This window comes from Nicotiana tabacum, chromosome 13, assembly GCF_000715075.1.
Source record: "Nicotiana tabacum cultivar K326 chromosome 13, ASM71507v2, whole genome shotgun sequence".
In the NCBI taxonomy this organism is placed as follows: Eukaryota; Viridiplantae; Streptophyta; class Magnoliopsida; order Solanales; family Solanaceae; genus Nicotiana; species Nicotiana tabacum.
In genome coordinates, this window is record NC_134092.1 from 57,424,292 (window position 1) to 57,444,679 (window position 20,388).

General features: G+C 38.1%; 1 protein-coding gene across 1 annotated transcript; it reads left to right on the top strand.

Moving 5' to 3' along the window:
• The first annotated feature begins 2,120 nt into the window (after positions 1 to 2,120).
• LOC107772412 (fatty acid amide hydrolase-like) lies at positions 2,121 to 18,352 on the top strand. Its single transcript, XM_075228792.1, has 8 exons — positions 2,121 to 2,189; positions 9,765 to 9,836; positions 9,975 to 10,055; positions 13,259 to 13,362; positions 13,601 to 13,693; positions 14,822 to 14,890; positions 15,723 to 15,787; positions 17,846 to 18,352. Exons 1-8 carry the CDS (start codon positions 2,121 to 2,123, stop codon positions 17,908 to 17,910), a joined length of 618 nt encoding a protein of 205 aa, XP_075084893.1. The 3' UTR covers positions 17,911 to 18,352.
• The last annotated feature ends 2,036 nt before the right edge of the window (positions 18,353 to 20,388 follow it).

Consider the following 20,388-nt stretch of genomic DNA (forward strand, 5'->3'; position numbering starts at 1 on the left):
TGACATATTTCTAAATTTAGAAATAATTTAATTTTAAACTCTTCATTTTACTCATTTTACCCTTAATGAGAAGCTTTTATAATCACACAAAAGTCAAGGCCCTACAAAGCTTTTATCCCTTAAGCTTTTAAGATCACAAGTTTCAAAAGTTTTCTTTTCATTTCTTAAACTCCGTACCGAGTCAAACAACCTCATCTAAATTGAAACGGAGGGAGTAATATTTTACTAAAATATAAAGCAAAGAAGATAATGAATACCTTTGAATCAAAAGCCTATAACCTCTTCAACACGGTTTAATGCATTTGTTCTTCGTAGGAGTCATCTACTCCCTATGATTTAATTTATATGAGGTAGTTTGACTCGACACATTTAAGAAAAAAATAATTTTTAAAACTTGTGGTCTTATTAAAGGATAAAAGCTTTGTAGGCGAATAACATTTGTGTGGCTATAAAAACTTCCCATTAAAGGCAAAATAGATAGAATATAAAAATTAATATTAAATTATTATAAAATATAAACTTGTATCATTCTTTTTGGAGTAAACTAATAAGAAAAATATATCGTATAAATTGAAACGGGTGGAGCACTGCAGTTCCTCTTATGTGTCACAAGTGAGTTAGTGTTGGAAAATATTATTGGACCGGATTCACCCACGAGGGGTGGTAAATAGTTCACAAGAGACCGTTAATTAGTCTCCACCTAAACCCTAATGCTAGTGTATATAAACACCATTATGGGTGTTGAAAAGTATAAAACACCATTATGGGTGTTGAAAAGTATATTGTTTTTCATTCTGGATTATAACGATTAGGGTATTGAAGAAAACTCTCTGAATCTCCAAGGGAATTTCTAGGTTGTGAAAAACAAGGAATTCTTTCAATTTGTGATAATTTCTACTGATCGATGACTCAAATTGTAATTGTTATAGATCCACTTTCGCTAACAAAAAACTCATAAGTTTTTCTAACTAGTATTTACAGTTAAATACTTCAGTTAGGCAGCATATAACATGGCAACTACACCCGGGGTGTAAGTTGCAACTGTGTAACGTCCATGATGTAAAAGCTATGATTGTGTTGCTCCTCCTTGTTTCTATTCACCTGGCGGGTGACAGACACATCTAACCCTGCCTTGTTTACAAGCCATCAAAATGAGAGACTCTTTCCTCAAACGACAGCATGTCACAACTGTTTATCCGTAAAATGGTACAGTTGAATTTGTAACATGGTTTACAGACAAACGAATCGATTTGATCCCAAAATGATAAATAAATTAAATAAAATACAAGACTTAGCATTGAAATCGAGATAAGACAGTAAATAGCTTGGTTCCGGGAGCAGCTTCCAAAGACAGTAATAAGACTAACAATAGACAAGAAATAAAATATTATTGAGCTTAGATTAATGTGTGGCATAAGTTTGTGAGAAAATTCGTGTCCCTTACAAGGGCTGTTGAAGACACCATTTATGGCTACACCCAGGGAACAAGGTCCTAGGATCAAGCCCCTCATTAATGACAATTATGGAGGGCATTGATGAGTGTGTAATGGAAGGCTATGAATGCCCAAATTCTCTATAACGGATTGTGTATTTAATACTGAAGAATATTCTTCATTCAATATCATCGGATGGCAAACATTCGTTTGTCTTCATTAGCAATATTCCATTCGTGGTCTTTTCGGTGCCAACCGAAGCTGCTGTCCCCGGTCTTGGTTTCTACTTGCCTCGCTTTTCATCTATCTCCGGTTCTACATGTCTCTCTATCATTTGAGTATTTAATATGAACCGACAGATAGTCCCTCTGCTTTCCGGTGGCACATCTTTGTGTTATTGGAAAATTGGTGAAGATACCTTTCTTGGCGGGAAACTTTTTGATCGTCTCTCCGCATTTAATGCCCCGAACATGCGTCACTCCACGATTTAACAATAATTTCTCCGATTCTTGAGGTAATTATGTCCACGATTTTAGCCATCTATTCCTTTACTTATACGCCTCATTCTTCTTCTTTTACCCTTTATAGTTTTTCAAACTCTCTCAACTTCTTTGCAATCAACTCTTTCTTGCTTTCACTCTTCTTTAATATTCTTCTTCAAAGATTTCTTACTATATTCTGCTAATCATGGCCTCCTCCTCCAAGAACTCAAGTTCTCTAAAAAAAAAAAGCACCGATGATGCTGCCCCTCCTATGGTGAGCACCATCATTCCTAGAAAGCACAACACAACCAAGGATTTTGAAGAGAAGTTTCCACTAAAAGCAATCGAACTTTTAGTGGCGACAAAAGTTGCTACTAAAGCATGGTAGCGATTTGTGACAACTGTAACTGAATGTTATTTGTGATGACTTCTGAAAATCGCCACAAAAACTATACATTTGTAGGGACTTAACTCGCCACAACAAGTGAAGTAAAAACCCAACCACAAAATAGGTTTGAGGTTGGTCGCCACTGATGAGCAACTTATAGTAGCGATTGTAGTCGCCACAAAATTAATTGTATGTTCAGTGGCAGCTCTGGTCGCCAAAATAACATGAAGTTTTGTAGCAATATTGGTCGCCACAAATACTAATTATTTTGTAGCAATGTTTGGTCGCCCCTAAAATATAACAAACCGATCGGTCGTTTTGAGTGTACTAGCCCTGATCCCCTATTTACTATTTTCCCCGTATATGTTTCTGCTTACGTGACTTGTCGGGAGGTCTTGTTTTTGGTTTTGGAGTGATTTTGGACACTTAGTCCCTAAAACATAAGCTTAAGTCTTAAAATTTTGACCGTAGTCAGAACTGTATGAAGACGACTCCGGAATGGAATTCTGTCGGTTCCGTTAGCTCTACTGGGTGATTTTAGTCTTAGGAGCGCGTCCAGACAGTGAATTTAAGATCTGTAGCTAATTTAGGCTTGAAATGACGAAAGTCGAATTTTTGGAAAGTTTGATCGGGGGTTGACTTTTTGATATCGGGGTCAGATTCCGATTCTGAAAGTTGGAGTAGGGAGTAGGTCCGTAATGTTGAATATGACTTGTGTGTAAAATTTGAGATCAATCGGACATGGTTTGGTATGATTCGGCATCGTTTGTAGAATTTGGAAATTTCGAAGTTCATTAAGTTTGGATTGAAAAGTGATTCATGTTTTTGATGTTATTTGAGGTGGTTTGAGGATTCGACTAAGTTCGTATAGTATTTTGGGACATGATTGTATACTTGGTTGAGGTCCTGGGGGCCTCGGGTGAGTTTTGAGTGGTTAACGGATCATTTTTGGCCTTGGTGAGATAGCTGATATCTGCTGCTGCATTTTTTTCTGGTTTCCTCTTACGCGTTCACGAGAGGAGCCTCGCGTTCGTGAAGAGTGTTTTGATTTGGTGAGATTTTGCTCTACGCGTCTGCGAAAGAGAGGACGCAAACGCGAAGGTATGGTAGTGTGTGTATCGTGAATGCGTGAGTGGCGTCACGGTCGCGAAGGGGAGTGAGGCAGTTGGGGACCCCAATCTTTTGTTCTACACGTTCGTGAGGTAAGGGATGCACTCGCGAAGATCTGAGTTTGCAAAGCTTTGCATTCGCGAAGCTTAGGTCGCATTCGCAAAGAGTTAAGTTGAGAGGCAGTCTGAGTTGGTCTACGCGAACGTGAGAGGACAGTCGCGTTCGCGAAGATGGAAATCTGGGCAGACAGTATTAATTTTAAAAATGAGAGTTTGAACCCATTTTTGCATATTTTGAACTAGAGAACACGAAATTGGGCGATTCTTGAAGGGATTTTTGTGGAGTTGATTGGGGTAAGTGATTCCTACTTGATTTTGGTTAAAACTCATGATTATATCTTTAATTTTATCATCTAATTTGTGATTTGGGGTGAAAAATTGGGGAAGAAGATGAAGTGTTCTTGAGTTAGATTTTTGGGGTTTTGAATGGGATTTTGTTATCGGATTAGAGTAAATTTGGTATGGTTAGACTTGTGAGTTAATGGGCTTTCGGGTTTTGTGACTTTTGTCAGATTTCGAGACGTGGGCCCGGAGGGGGGGAGGGGGTTCTGGCCGATTTCAGATTTTTGGCTTATAGTTCCGTGTTTTTCTTGTGGGATTGATTCTTTTGGCTTATATTAATTATACCGTACTGCTTGTGGCTAGATTCGGAGCGTTTGGAGATTGATTCGAGGGGCAAAGGCATTGCGGAGTAGGATTTTGTGCGTTTGAGGTAAGTAACAGTCTTAAATATGGTTTTGAGGGTATGAAACCCCGAGAATTGGTATGATGTGAGTGTTTGGAGGTGACGCATATGGTAAGTGACGGGCGTATGAGCGTGCACCATGAGAGATCGTGACTTGGTACGTCCCGTGAGACTGTAAAGTCGAATAGCCATTGTTATTACTTGTTCTTCCTTGCCTTTAAGCAATTGACTACCTTTCATGTTAGAAACCATACTTAGGCCATATGATATCACTGTTGGGACTCGCAGCGGTCGTATACTTGTTGAATTGACTGCTAATTTGCTGTCTTGTACTTGGTCAAAGTCTTACTAGTGTGTTACATCTTTGTTCCCTCTCATTTCTTGTTGATACTTGTTGTATTCTCTTGTCGGGCTAATTATTATGATATTCTGTGAACCCGAGGGGCTGGAGAGGTTAGTGACTGAGATAGGGCCTGAGTGCCGAGTTGTGAACTATGTGAGGGTATATGGATCGGGTTGCATGCTGCAACGAGCCTTATGGCTATTTATGGACTGTGGATTGGATTGCACGCCGCAACGCGCCTTATGGCTACTTATATGATTGGGTCGGGCTGCATGCCGCGGCGATATAGCGCTTGGGCTGAAAGGAACCCTTTCAGAGTCTGCACACCCCCAGTGAGCGCAGGTACCTATTAAGAATATGTATTGAGGGCTGAGAGCTGAGAGTATGAGCTATTGAGATGAGCTGAGTGACTGCTGCCTTGAGAGAATGTACTTGCTTTTATTTATTGATGCATGTTGTCATCTGTTGTTGTTGTGAAATTTCTAAAAGACTCATATCTGTTTTACTTGAGCTCGAACTGATTTGACTTATACCACCGGATTTGAAAGCATGTTCACTCTTTACTGAAAACTTTTGAGATGATCTGTATTTTTATAGCTCGTCACTGCTTCTCAGTTCCTTATTTAATTCTGTTACTTGCTGAGTTAGTTGTAATCATGCTACACCCTGCACATCATATGCAGATCCTGGTGTGTACGGTTCTGACGCTCGCTGAGTTCGTGCGCGAGCTGATTATCGGAGACTTACGAGGTAGCTGCCGGTGTCCGCAGTCCATGTTTCTCCTTTCTTATTATCTTTTCTCTCTTGTATTGGAATTTGGCACAAACTATAGTAGACTCTCTTTCTAGATTGGTTGTTAGATACTCATGACTTAGTGACACCCCGATGTCGGGCTATTATTCCGCACTTATATTTTGGGGTTTTACCCCGTTATTGTGTAAACCTCAGGTTAATTTAATTGATTTAGGTCCTTTCTGTCATATATTGAAAGCATATTGAGAATGTCGGCTTGCCTAGTTCCACGATAGGCGCCATCACGACGGGTTAGGTATTTGGGTTGTGACAAGTTGGTATCAGAGCCTAGGTTACATAGGTCTCACGAGTCATGAGCGGGTTTAGTAGAGTCTTGCGGATCGGTACAGAGATGTCTGTATTTATCTTCGAGAGGTTGCAGAACCCTTAGGAAACTCCACATTCTTGAATTCTTGTCATGCGAATCTGCTGGTTCTAGTAACTAAACATCTATTGTTTCATCCTCTCACAGATGGTGAGGACTCGTACCACTAGGCAGGATGGACAACCACTAGTACCACCAGCCAGGGCAGCGAGAGGCCGAGGTCGCGGTAGAGGCCACGGTAGGGGCAGAGGTGCAACCCACACAATAGCTGGGGCAGTACCTGTAGATCCACCAATTGCCCTAAATCAGGACCAGATTCCAGTTGTTGATGCACCAGCTCAGGCACTACCTGTGCCCATCGTGATTCCTGGCCTTTTGGAGGCCTTAGCTCAGATTCTGACCTTGTGCACCGGCCTTGTTCAGGCGGTCTCTATTTCGAAGGCAGCAGCCTCTTCTTAGGCCGGGGGAGGCACTCACAATCCCACCACCCGCACACCTGAGAAGGTAGTATAGGGACTCCAGACATCGGGGGCACCACCAGCCTAGCCGGTTGTAGCTGCTCAGGACTATGTGGTTCCAATTATGCCTGAGGATGAGCAGCGTAGATTGGAGAGGTTTGGGAGACTGCAACCTCCATCTTTCAGTGGTGTAGAGGGAGAGGATGCATAGGATTTCTTGGACAGGTGTCAGAGGATACTCCGTACATCAGGTATTTTAGAGGCCAGTGGGGTCTCGTTCACTACTTTTCAGTTCTCTGGGGCTGCCTTCAGTTGATGGGAGGATTACGAGAGGCGTAGGCCGGTCGGCGCAGTACCCCTTACCTGGCAATAGTTTTTCGGCCTATTCCTGGAGAGGTTCGTGCCACATACCCGCAGAGAGGAGCTGCGTAGGCAGTTCGAGCAGCTTCATCAGGGGGGATATGTCTGTGACGCAGTATGAGATGCGATTCTCAGAGTTGGCCCGTCATGCTATCTGGTTGGTTTCCACAGATAGGGAGAGGATCAGGAGGTTTATAGATGGCCTCACTTTTCAGCTGCGATTGCTTATGACCAGAGAGAGTGTGTCTGGTGCTACTTTTGATGAGGTTGTCGACATTGCGCATCAGATTGAGATGGTTCACAGTCAGGAGAGGGTTGAGAGGGAGGCCAAGAGGCCTCATGGATAGGGTGGATTTAGCGGTGTTCCTTCTGGGGGCAGTTCCACCACGGTAGGGTCGTCCTTTCAGACATGCTCAAATCTCGCCCAGTCCACCGTTGTGCATCATCTTGCCATGGTTCACACAGTTATCAATAGGGACATTCATCTCTCAGTGCCCTCCCAACTCAGAGTTCATCCCGTGCTCCATCGGGTCAGGGCTCGTCTATGCCAGGTCCTTCTACCAGTCATCCAGGTGCTCGGGGCTCCCTTCAGTCCCCAGCACCAGCACCAGGGAGTTAATATGAGTGTGGAGAGTTGGGCCACATCAGGAGACATTGTCCCCGTATTACAGGAGGTCTGATGCAGTAGAAGAGCCAGTCTACGACATCAGCACCAGTTTCTTTACCACCCGCTCAGCCAGCTGGGGGTGGAGCCTAGTCATCTAGGGGTCACCCGAGAGGGGGAGGCCGATCAGGGGGTGGCCAGGCCTGTTTCTATGCACTTCCTTCCAGACCAGATGCCATTGATTTGGATGATGTGATTATAGGTATTGTCTCAGTTTTCCATAGAGATGCCTCTGTATTATTTCTGGTTCTACTTATTCATATGTGTCCTCGTATTTCGCTCATTATCTGGTTATGCCCCGTCAGTCTCTAGTTTCATCTGTTCATGTATCTACTCCAGTGGGTGATACTATCATTGTGGACCGTATATATCAGTCATGTGTAGTGACTATATGGAGTCTGGAGACCAGAGTAGATCCCTTGTTGCTTAGTATGGTCAATTTCGACGTGATTTTGGGTATGAATTGATTGTCTCCATGTCATGCTGTTCTAGATTATCACGCTAAGATCGTGACGTTGGCGATTCCGGGATTTCCAAGGTTGAGTGGAGTGGCTCTATAGACTATGTTCCCAATAGAGTGATTTCATACTTGAAAGCTCATTGGATGGTTGAGAAAGGTTGTCTATCTTATCTGGCCTTTGTGAGGGATGTTAGTGTAGAGGCCCCTGCTATTGATTTTGTTCCGGTGGTACGAGATTTCCAAGATGTTTTTCCTGCAGACCTATCGGGCATGTCGCCCGACGGGGATATTGATTTTGGTATTAATTTGGTGCTGGGCACTCAGCCTATTTCTATTCTACCGTATTGTATGGCACCGGTAGAGTTGAAGGAGCAGCTTTAGGAACTCCTTGATAAGGGGTTTATTTGGCCTAGTGTGTCACCTTGGGGTGCACCAGTTCTGTTTGTGAAGAAAAATGATGGTACTATGAGAATGTGCATTGATTACAGACTGTTGAACAAGGTCACAATCGAGAACAAGTATCCTTTGCCGCGTATTGATGATTTGTTTGACCAGCTTCAGAGAGTGATGGTGTTCTCTAAGATTGATTTGAGGTCAGGGTATCACCAGCTGAAGATTCGGGACTCAGATATTCTTAAGACAGCTTTCAGGACCCGATATGGCCATTATGATTTCCTTGTGATGTCTTTTGGGCTGATCAATGCCCCAACATCGTTCATGCATCTGATGAACAGTGTGTTTCAGCCTTATCTTGACTCGTTCGTTATTGTATTCATTGATGATATCCTGGTCTACTCTCGTTGCTAGGAGGAGCATGCCCAGCATCTGAGAATTGTGTTACAGAGATTGAGGGAGGACAAACTTTATGCAAAGTTCTCCAAGTATGTGTTCTGGCTTAGTTCAGTGGCGTTCTTAGGGCACGTGGTGTCCAACAAGGGTATTCAAATTTTGAACCAAGCGTTCGATTCAAGCCTTACCAATTCGGATTAAATCCAACCTTTGCACACAAGTTTCAAATGATAAAATGGACCTATTCCAACTTCCGCAATAAAAATCTAAATTCGATATCATCAAAGTCAACCCCCGGTCAAACTTAGGAATTCTCCAAACCTCTAAATTACTAACTTTCGATTAATAGCACCAAAATATCAAAGGAACCTCCAAATCTAAATTCGGGTATACGCACAAGTCCAAAATCACCTTACGAACCTAGCGGAACCCTCAAATCATCAATCCGAGGCCGTTTGTACAAAATTCAAACTTTGATCAATTCTTACAACTTAAACTTCCAAAAAGAGAGTAAGTGTCTCAAATCCCTCTCAAAACCTTCCCAAAATCAAATCAACTATCCCAAAAGTCATAAAATAACAAATACAAATACAAGAAATATCAAGTAGGAGAATGAAGCTCAAATATACAAAACGATCGGTCGGGTCGTTACGTGCTGATGAAAAGCAATATAATAAAAATTATGAAGTAATTGAAATAACGAAACGAGCAAGGAACGACAAAGAGAGATTCTTATTGAAGAAACTCCAGTGAATGACATCTGATGATCAATGCTGATAATTAAGAGAAATGAGCTGAAGTATAATATCCGTCAGTCAAGTTGAATTATAATGGGTTATAATTGTGGAAACATGTGTATTTATAGTCTAACCTTAATGTAACTATCCTCCTAATATTTAGCCTAAACGTTACGCCCATTATCTGCAGTAAGCGCGAATCTACTCAGTTACATGTACCTGTGTTGTAACTAACGGGCATGGTTGAGGGGGGATCTCGCCAGAGTTCGATGTTGCAGGATGAGTATCTATCAGGACTCTTATGTCTAAGCAGAAGTACAGCTCCGGAACATCCCATGTCTGATTTGAGTTGTGCTTATGCAGATCCAAAATTAGTTCTTGGATCTTTAGTCTTCGTTCCAAATAACTATATGTGATGTGGTCTTGATCAAGAAGTATTTGTCACGTGTCAACTATCGTTCTGACCACGTGTCATAACCGTATTTTACCAATACAAAGTGATCATTAGAGTAAAATTTATTACCGAAGTTGTAATACAAAAAAGATGATGTACTCTCACAATTTTATCCAAGAAAGTTAATAAAAAATAAGGAAAAACGAAGAATTTTATTTGCAATCATTTCATTCTTTCTCTTTATAACTGATTATAATTTATCTCTTCCAAATTTCTTTATTCTAGGCAAAACTATGTTTCCCTCTGCTGAAGTCACCAAAGCTTATACCTAATATCAAATTGGCCAAATATGGGGAGGTTTGTTTATTTTTATTAGCATTGCAATTTAATTTCTAAAAGTTTTCCTTCCTTTGTATAATTATATTATTATACCAATTTATTGGCTTCTTTCTTTCCTTTTTTTTTTTAATTTCAACTTTTTCTTCTTCTTTTTAGTGGTTTAATGACTGCAGTGATGACATAAGAGTTTGTTGTTCTCAAGCTTTAGCAAAATTGTACAACAGTTATGGCTGGAAGGTAATTCGAATATAATATTGGGTGAAAATTATTTTCTATTTTATTTTACTACTAAGAAATGTCCTTAATAGAGTACACTCCCATTCCAACCTTAAGGTTACTTAAGGCCCATTTCTATCAAAAGTATAATACTACTAGATACAACTTACCTCTCACGCCCCAAAAATCTTAAAGACACATCATTATACACCGCACAACGATCAAAGCAAATCTTGCGTCTCATATATCCCCATCACAAGCAATACTTTCATACATCCTCATCAGTCACCACGAGCAATACTTTATAAGTAATCGGAGAGTAAAACATAACTTTGGTAAACCGATCTCATCATAAATAAAATAACATAATGAAATGAATCTTCATAAAAACAACCCAATGAAATATGCAATATTCCCAAAGTATGTCATCGGAGCCTTTATGAATGAAAAAGAATATGTAAGGCTAGGGATGCAATTTGACTATGCATAAGAGTCAACTAAAAATATTGCCACCATTGAATGACATAGTGGGAATTAGCAAAAGTTAGTTAGGTATAGAGGTGTTTAGAGCCTGGCTTGCAGTATCGCTCAAAAGATTGAGAGCTTATACAATATGTAGCAATCTCTTAATAATGTAAGACTTTTTGGAGAAAATCTTGTGGGCTTGACCTAAAACGGGCAGTATCATATCAAACTAAGAACTTATTGGGCTAGTTTAGCCTAACAATCAGTATCAGAGCCCCGGTTCGACAGGATGAATATTGCGATGGTAGAGTGATGGAGTGCAAGTCTCTGTTTTCTTACCCTTACGAGAGTGAAGACACACACACAACAACAAGAAGCTAGTTGCGAGCTTCAGTTTCTATAAATACTCTAAACGATGTGAGTGGTACGTAGTAAAACTCAGAAATTGACTTGTGGATCGTGGTTATGGGCTACGCCGAACTTAGTTCTAGAGAGAGACCCATGAATCGTGTTGATGAGCCACATGGAATTTAGTTCGAGAGGAAGAGTGTTAGGTGTGCGAATAAAGTCCCACATTAATAGCTAAAAAGATTAGGAGCTTACATATAAGGTGAATGAAACTCTTAATGGTATGAAATATTTTGGGAAAAATCTTGGAGGCTTACCCAAAACAGATAGTATCAGACCATAAAAGCATTATTGGGCTTGTTTAGTCCATCAACAAAAATTTAATTAGGTAATTACATACTCGGTAAAATCATCGACCTCCCTAGACATACGAAAAATAATCCTTGAGTTAAGCAAGTCATTTGAAAATATTTCTTCTCAATTATTCTTAAAATAATTTATACGTATTAACAATAGTGGCACCTTGAGCCTCAGCCAACATGTAAGTTCATCATGGCATTGTGTGGGGCCATTTCACATCTGTCAATAAAATACTCCGTCCGTTTCAATTTAGATGAAATAGTTTGATTCGATACGGAGTTTAAGAAAAAAAAAAGACTTTTGAAACTTGTGGTCTTAAAAGCTTACGAGGTAAAAGCTTTGTGGGGCATTACATTTGTGTGGTTATAAAAATTTCTCATTAAATGTAAAACAAATGAAGAGTTTAAAGTTAAATTGTTTTCAAATTTAAAAATATGTCATTTATTTTGAAACATACTAAAAAGGAAAGTACACGTCTTCTTTCGTCAGCTCCATCCCAGAAAGTTACAATAAATACTTTTGAGATTTTGTGCTCTTCATTTTTTCGTCTTTATTAATTTCTTCATGTTTCAACAATTGGAACTGCTATACAGTGAGTACAACCACTCACTTATCTTCTACCTCCAGTATCACAGTCATGAGTCATATGTAGTCAATCAAAACATAAGTTCCCTTCCCCAATATAAATAATAAAATATGACCAAACTGAAATCCAATCGAGGAGCTAGACGTCGAGAATAAATTGGAATTTTCAAGACTAAAAGTTAAATACCTCGAACATTTTCCGGTATGAGCAGTGTTGAAGGTTGCCGGAGAGTTGAGAGTGGATGGTTTAGGAAATAAAAATGGGTGGTAGATGGTGAAAGTAGTGTATTTGTTAGGTTTCTTTATTTTTGAGGAAGGTGAGTTAGTGAGGATTTATATTTGCTTAGAAATAGGGTGGAATAGAGGTAGAGCTCCATCACTAGAGTCTTGAACGAAAAATGTTGGCTAGCTAGAGAGAAGAAGAGAGAGAAAAAAGAATAAAGATATTTTTTCCTTTTTTTGTACCAACAGGTGTGTTTTGGGACCCATATAGCTACATTAGGCATATGCTCCCGTAAAAAAACAACTCGGTGGACTAAGTTCTCGCTATGCGCGGGGTCCGGGGAAGGACCGGACTACAAGGTCTATTGTGGGCAGTCTTACCCTGCATTTTTGCAAAAGATTGTTTCCACAGCTCGAACCCGTGACCTCCTGGTCACATGGCAACATATGCTCATATAAAAAGTGAAAAACACGCATGTGGCCAGAGTATATCAAAATGGTACATTTTCATCCAATATCAAGTGTCCATAGTTCAAGTGTCTAGATGAAAAAATATTCAATCAAGTTCAAGGATTTGTGTATGTATTTTGCTCTATCAATTCATGATTTAACATATATTTACACATAACACATATGTAATCCTTCGTAAAATTATATTTGAAATCATATAATTATCTAGAGCTATTTTTCATATATCAAAGTTTGAAGTTAAATATCGTTAGATAAGCAAATTTACATTTCATTTTAGTTCAACCAATGCACAATTAAACAAAATATGGTGTGACGCACACCTTGTTGCCTCCATGAACATACTTGTACATTTCAAATCATATTTAAAAGCCCTTAAACTATAACAGATTTTAGGAAAATGCCTTAAGAAACAAGGATCAGATCCTTGTAATCTGATCCTTGTCGAGGTTATTGGCAAGCCTTGCCTAGGCTAGGGTCCTCTCTCAAGGTGTGGCCATCATTGTGAGGTAGTTGCCCTGCCTAGGTCCCTTCCACTTGAATTGATGTCCTCGTGATTTTCCTTATTTCCAGGACTCACCAGCCTCGCAATATCCTCGAAACATGGCTTTGATTTTTAACTTTCATTTTTGTTTCTTTATCCATCCAACATGCATGTACACCCTTATAGGTGAAATCTGTAGCAAACCAATTCTTTAAGTAGGCAGGAAACGTCTTATATACACATGTTTTCTGACCATGTTAACATCTTCTTTTTTCTATTTCTTCTTTAAAAGACTATAGAAGTTACCGTACCTGAGATAGAGGTTATGCGCTTGGCACATTATGTGACAATTGGATCTGAATGCAATAACTCAATTGCTCGTGAACTAGAAAAGCTGTAAGTTCTTCACTTTGTCTCTTAACAATATATACACATGGACATTAGGGGATAATTCTTAAAAGTGGAGTGGTTATATTCATGATTTCGATGTGGATATTGGTATCTTAAAACGTCTACATACATTCCGCACATTGAATTTGAAAGTACTTGATTTCCACTTTTAAGAATTATTACTCTTCTTTGAAGTTATACACAAATTTGTTTTGACACTGTGGATCTCTGAATATTGGCATAGGAATAAGGAAGAATTAGGATGGGATGCTAGGGTTGCACTTTCTGTGTATGGTTCCTTTAGTAGCCAGGAGTACTTGAATGCCCAGAGAATTAGGTAAGCCCAAATGGAGAATGCTTTTGTTTCCTCTTTTTTACGATTGAAAACTAGATTTGCTGGTCTTGGTCCAGTCCATATGTGACGTATGGTTACTACTTACTAGACATGACACATTTGATTTGACTCTAACTTACATTTATCATACAAATATTGAGCGATTTTGATGCTTTCATGCATGAGCAAGTTATATTGATTTGAAAAGAAATTTTATTTTTGTGGTAAACTTCTCGTCGATAACCGCTTCTTTGTTTTACTAGCTTATGACAAGGCTTAAATAGATCTAGTTTAGTCTACCGCTCTCGATCCACTTCTATTCTGATATCACTTCCATAACTGCATAAATAAACTTTGTGTCACGATCCAATATCCGCCTAGTCGTGATAGCACCTAACCCAATCCGCTAGCAGGCCAAATAATAGTCAATTCATTTCTACTGAAATTAATATGAAATCAGTAAGTGAAATAACTGAATTTCAGTATAACCCAAGGATTAGTAGAACAAGTCACGAGCCTCTAAGACTCAGATTTACAAAGATGGTATGAAAATAATACAACATCTGTTTGAAGTAAATATAAACAGAATTTAAGTCCTAAACTACCATGAACAAGAGGTAGCTTGAATCTGGAACACTGGAACGTTTTCAATACCAGGCTTCGTCTTCCAGAGCTACGCAGCTCCAAGATGTGCACCCAAGGTGCAAAAATACGTAGTATGAGTACAACCGACCCCATATACTCTGTAAGTATATTAACTAATCTCGATAAAGTAGTGACGAAGTTTTAAGTCAAAAGATACTCTCTCTCAATATTTTACCTGTGCAGATAATAAGCAGAAAGAGCAAATAGGTTGATCCACCTTGTTCACATTTACAATAGGAAAACCATGTCAACATACGGGTACAAACAGTTATTTTTTGTTTCATTGTATCAATGCCCATGTCAACATGACTTTCCCAACATGAGATATCATCCAAGCCTTAAGAGAAATCAGGTGCTGTCTCATTTTTCTTTGCATACGTCCGCGCTGCTCCTGTTTTTTTTTTTTAAAAAAAAAAAAACAGGAACTAGGTCCCCAGTTCTGATAAGATCAAACGCTCATGTTTTAATATTTTATTTTATCTCCAGAAATCGGCAGCTTCAGATTCACAAAAGAATATTTTCCAAGGCAGATGTCATCGTTACACCAACAACAGGGTATATATTTACTTTTTTGTCACAAGAAAAGCCTTATTATCAACTAATTTAAAAGAAATAATGAGAAGCATATGGTTTTTTTTTTTTTTTTTTTGTAAGATAAATGAATATAATATAATAAGTATAATTGTGGGGATGGCGTTAGCTAATCTGGTGATGTAGTCGAATGGTGGGGAAAGGGCTACGGTTAGAGGTGAATTGGGCTCTATAATGTATACTACCTCCCTTACAATTTATGAGCATTTGAATAAGCAAAATGCTAAAGAAAAAGAGGTAAAGTTTTTAAACGTGTAATCATAATATGCTATAATATTTGTGATTATAAAATTCTGAAATTTGTAATCTTTAATATCATATAATATTTATATGACTATAAAGCTTATCATTTAGAGTAAAATAAGAGGTTTAAGTTTTTTGAATTAAAAACTTACATTCTTCTTGGTATATACTAAAAGGAAATATCGCCAAATAAACTGTATATTTTATAGTTTATCATAAATATATTTTATACACCGTTGCATATATTAAATTTCAACTTTTAAAGGACATTAAATCATAAACATTAAAATGACATCAAAATATTTGCAAACCAAAAGAAGGACCCCCTATAACAAGATGGTTAAACGATAAATTATGAGTGGCCTCAGTGGACCCTTACATCTTACATCTTCATATTATTACTACTTCTTATATTACTAGAAACAGATGATGGAGTCTTAAAAAAATATGGAAAAGAGGAACAAAAATATGAAAACTCTCTGGGCTCAAAATATCAATCCTTTTTTTTTTTTTTTTTTGATTGAATGTAAAGATTTGCCAAATACTTCAACAGGGTTACTGCTTACACCATACAAAAGGATGCTCGGGAGACCGGGGAACTCGACTACATAAATGGAGGTACGAAACTTGGAAAGACGTCTGAGATGCCATTTTGGACTATCTCAAATTTCGTCACATCTTTGAACTTTCTGTTAATCATAATGCTTCCTGTTAAGACAGTCACTATCTCTTAACAAAAAGATAAATTTTCATTGTTCAAAATAATGACTTTTTCCTTTTAGTTATCTGGTAACTCTTATTGAAATCAGTTTCCTAATCAAAACCAAATAGAGACTTGCATTTCCTTAATCAAAACATGAAATAAACATTCGTTCTTTAAGATGACAAAGAAGTGATGCATTTGCTAGGGTTAATAATGGAAACCTTCTTTTTCCCCGCAAGTTTCCCAAATGTATGTTTAAATTGTACACCATATCTCTTGAATTTTAAAACAATAAACTAGATATTCAACAGGAGATGCATGCTTACCAAATAATTCAGTGATTATCACTCACTACAATTATTATAATCACACATAATTTATCCATAAACAAACCAATCTTGATGTAATAATTTTTTTTTATATTTACCGTCGACCCCTTTAAATTTCTAGCCAATTACTATTGAGATATAAGGTATATTTATGTACTTTGTGTTTTTGTATGTTCAGTGTATTCAATTAGCTGGTGATGCATACAATTAGTTAGTTAGTTAGGACTTATAGCCTGTTTGGCCAAACTGTAAAAATCAGCTTATTTTGAGAAGTGCTTTTTTAAAAAGTACTCTGGGTGAGAAGCAGTTTGTGTTTGGCTAATAATTAATTTGAAAAGCACTTCTGAGTAGCAATTAGTGTTTGGCCAAACTTTTAAAAACTGCTTCTAATACCTTGTTTGGCCAAGCTTCTCTAAGCCAAAAATACTTTTTTTTTCAAAAAAAATATTTTTTTCTAAATTTGAAGTGTTTGGCCAAACTTTTGGAGCAAAAAAAATTGCTTTTGAGTAGAAGCAGAAGCAGTTTTGGAGAAGTAGAAAAAATAGCTTCTCCAAAAATACTTTTTTGAAAAGCACTTTTGAGAAAAAATACACTTAGAAGCAGTTTTTAAAAGCTTGGTCAAACACTAATTGCTGCTCAAAAGTGCTTTTCAAATAAATTAGCCAAACACAAATTGCTTCTCACCAAAAGTACTTTTGAAAAAAGCACTTTTGAGAAAAAGCACTTCTCAAAATAAGCTGATTTTTGTAGCTTGGCCAAAAAGGTTATAAGTGTATTTTTCTCAAAAGTACTTTTCAAAAAAGTGCTTTTGAAGAGAAGCTAATTTTTTTTGCTTCTCGAAAAGCACTTTTTTTTTCTTCGAAAAGTTTGGCCAAACACTTCAACTTTAAAAAAAAACACTTATTTTGAAGAAGCTTGACCAAACAGACTACTAGCTTGGTCGTGTCTTATGCTGACAATTAGTGGATAGTTACTTAACCTGTATGCATGACTTTCACCACTGATTAATAGAAAAAGTTTTCATTTCCCAAATACAGACCTTTTGTCCCTCTCTCTCTCCTCTCGTGGACGTCTCTAGATTCTTCCATTGATGCTCAATGTGAGCTCTATCTCTTTCTCCATTCTCATATTTTAACATGGTATCAGAGCTCAGGAGTCGCTAATTCTCCTCTTCTTAGAAGGTTTCTACATTTCTCGTCTTGGTCTCACATGTGCCCTAATTTGATCGAACAATGCAGTGGTGTTTTGCTTGGCATCAAATCGCAACATCAGGTTTTGATTTCTATCTTATTGTCTCTAATCGATTAATCTCATTAGATCTCATGGCTATACTCGATGAAAACAATGAGATAGATTCGATGCGAATGTCAGAATCAGAGTGACTACCGAGGTGAATTTGAATACTAGTATCGATATTAGCAGTCCTCTATATTTGCATCCATATGATAATCCTAGTACTATGTTGGTTTCAATACCTTTCAGCGGAATCTGTTATCGTTCCTGGAAGCATAACGTAATGAGAGGCTTGTCTGCTTAATATAAGCAAGCGTCCGGATCCTCAATCACATAACAATCATTAGTAGTAAAGTTGGGATGATATAGTGACGTTTTGGATATTAAATTCCCTTTTGAATGACATTACAGATAGTGTGGTATATGCAAACAATGCCATGGAGCCATGGATAGAGTTAGAAGATCACTATGAGTAAATCGGTGGTGCTAGATTGTACCAAATTCAAAAGGGAATAACGACCTGACTCATGAAGCCCTTGACATCACAAATTACTACACTAAGATGAAGAAACTTTGGGAGGAGTTGAACAATTTGAGTGTGAAAATACAATGTAGTTTCCAATGTACTTGTGGTGCCAAGGAGAATATGTACAAGGTTGAGCAAGACAGGAGGCTGATCCAATTTCTCATGGATCTTAATGAGGTGTATACAGTGGTACGAGGGAGTATACTCATGATGAACCTTCTTCCTTCACTGGCACAAGCATTTTCTTTGCCAATTTAGGATGAGAAGCAAAGGGAAATGGGGCCTTCAAATCAATTTGTCATTGAATCAGCTTCCCTTCATGTCAATGTACAAAGCAACACAAAATTTAGAAAAAATTAATCCCCTAATAGTAACTATTCCTCTGTGAATAGGCCTTGTCATTTTTGTGACTACTACTAACGACCTGGACATGCTAAGGATAAATGTTACAAACTTCAAAGTTATCCTCGAGGTCCCAATCCAAATCAGATTCAGGGTTTCAGATTCAACAAGGGCAAGAGACCTGTGGTAAATGATCATGTTACATCTGTTGAAAGAATGAATTTCATGGCACTGATCCACATCATCATGATGAGTATCAAAATGTGGAAACTACAGGAATTACCAAGGAGCAGTATAAACGATTGCTTACCTACTGCAACATCTTCATAATGGAGGAGAAAAAATTTGGCGACACCAACATTACCAGTGGAGCTATCAACTTCGCAGGTATAATGACCTATTCTTCTTCTACTATTTTTGGCTCAGTGTCTTGTAAATGTCTCAAAACAATGACTAATATCTGGATTTTAGATTTTGGAGTATCACACCACATGACATATAACAAATCCCTATTTTCTCACACCAAAAACTTACCCTATCCTCTTGTTGCACTTCCAAATGGTTACAGAGTTAAGGTGACAAAAGTTGGTAGTATAACACTTCACCTCAAATCACTCTGCATAAAGTGTTTTTGTTCCTTCCTTCAAGTTCAGTTTGATTTCTATTTCCTCATTCGCAGCAAACCTTAATTCATTGATTGCTTTTACGGCTTATTTATGTATGCTACATGTCCCTTCAATGAAGAGGCCTCTGGAGATTGGTAAAATAAAATATGGTCTGCATCTTTTTTGCTCACACTGTTTGAAAAATGGTAGTCCTATTCCAATAGCTATTTATAATGTTTCTGCTTCATGTTCTCTACTTATTGCTTGTGAAGTGGGAAGTTCAAAGTGTCAGTCCACTCCAGTTGTACATCATTCCACATCCAATAAGGCACTTCCTTCCATTCTACATTCTTCTACTTCATATTTTGCTTCATCTTCATCTCGTGGGTGATGTTGATATATTGTGGCACAATGGAATAGGACGTGTGCTCTTTATTAAAATGAAAGGGATTCCCTCCATACCAGTAATTGTTTCCCAGAAAGAACCTTTCCTTTGTTCTATTTGTCCAATAGCTAGACATGCTTCCCTCCAGAACTAGTACTTCCTCTAAAAAGATCTTTGATTATTTGCATGTAAATTTATGGGGTCCTTATCTTGTAGAAATAGACAACAACTACAAGAGTAATGCACTCCACGTTATAATGGTTTTTGTCCTTTTAATTGAGACTCAGTTTCAGCTTACAACTAAAATTATTTCAAGTAATGGTCCGGAGTTCACTAGCACAGAGGCAACCTCCTTCTTCCAATCCAAAGGCATAATTCACCAAAAATCCTGTCCCTATACACCATAACAAAATGGTGTGATAAAAAAAACACACAAATATCTTCTTGAAATTGCTAGAGCCATCTTATCTCAATAAAAATTACCTATGAAATATTGGGGGAATATATATTAGCTTCCACTTATCTCATAAATAGGCGGCCCACTACTTTCCTGAAAAATAAATGCCTCTTTGAGATATTATATAAAAGAAGGCCTACTTACACTCACTTAAGAAGTTTTGATTGCTTATGTTACCTTACAGTGCCAAAAATCCGTAAAGACAAATTTGAGCCTAGGTCCACACCTCATATCTTTGTTGGTTATCCTTTTGATACTAAGGGTTACAAAATGTGCCGAGTCTAGACACAAAAAGAATATACATTTCCAGGGATGGTATTTTTTATGAGAATATATTTCCTTTTGCTACATCTTCTGTAACTACTTTCTCTTCCTTTGATTTGTATTCACTGCTTTTTATTGATCATCTAGAGCATAACTCTTTACAATCTACACATGATTCAAGTGATATAGGTGTTACATCTACTGAACTGTCACCTGCTCATAATGACTCAAACATAGCCATCCATCAATCTGTATCGCCACCCTCTACTCATAACCACGCATCTCCTCTGTATTTATCTTTATCCAACTCAACACAAGAACCTATAATTGAACCAAGAAGATCAGAGAGGGAACACAAGCTGCCTGCACATTCGC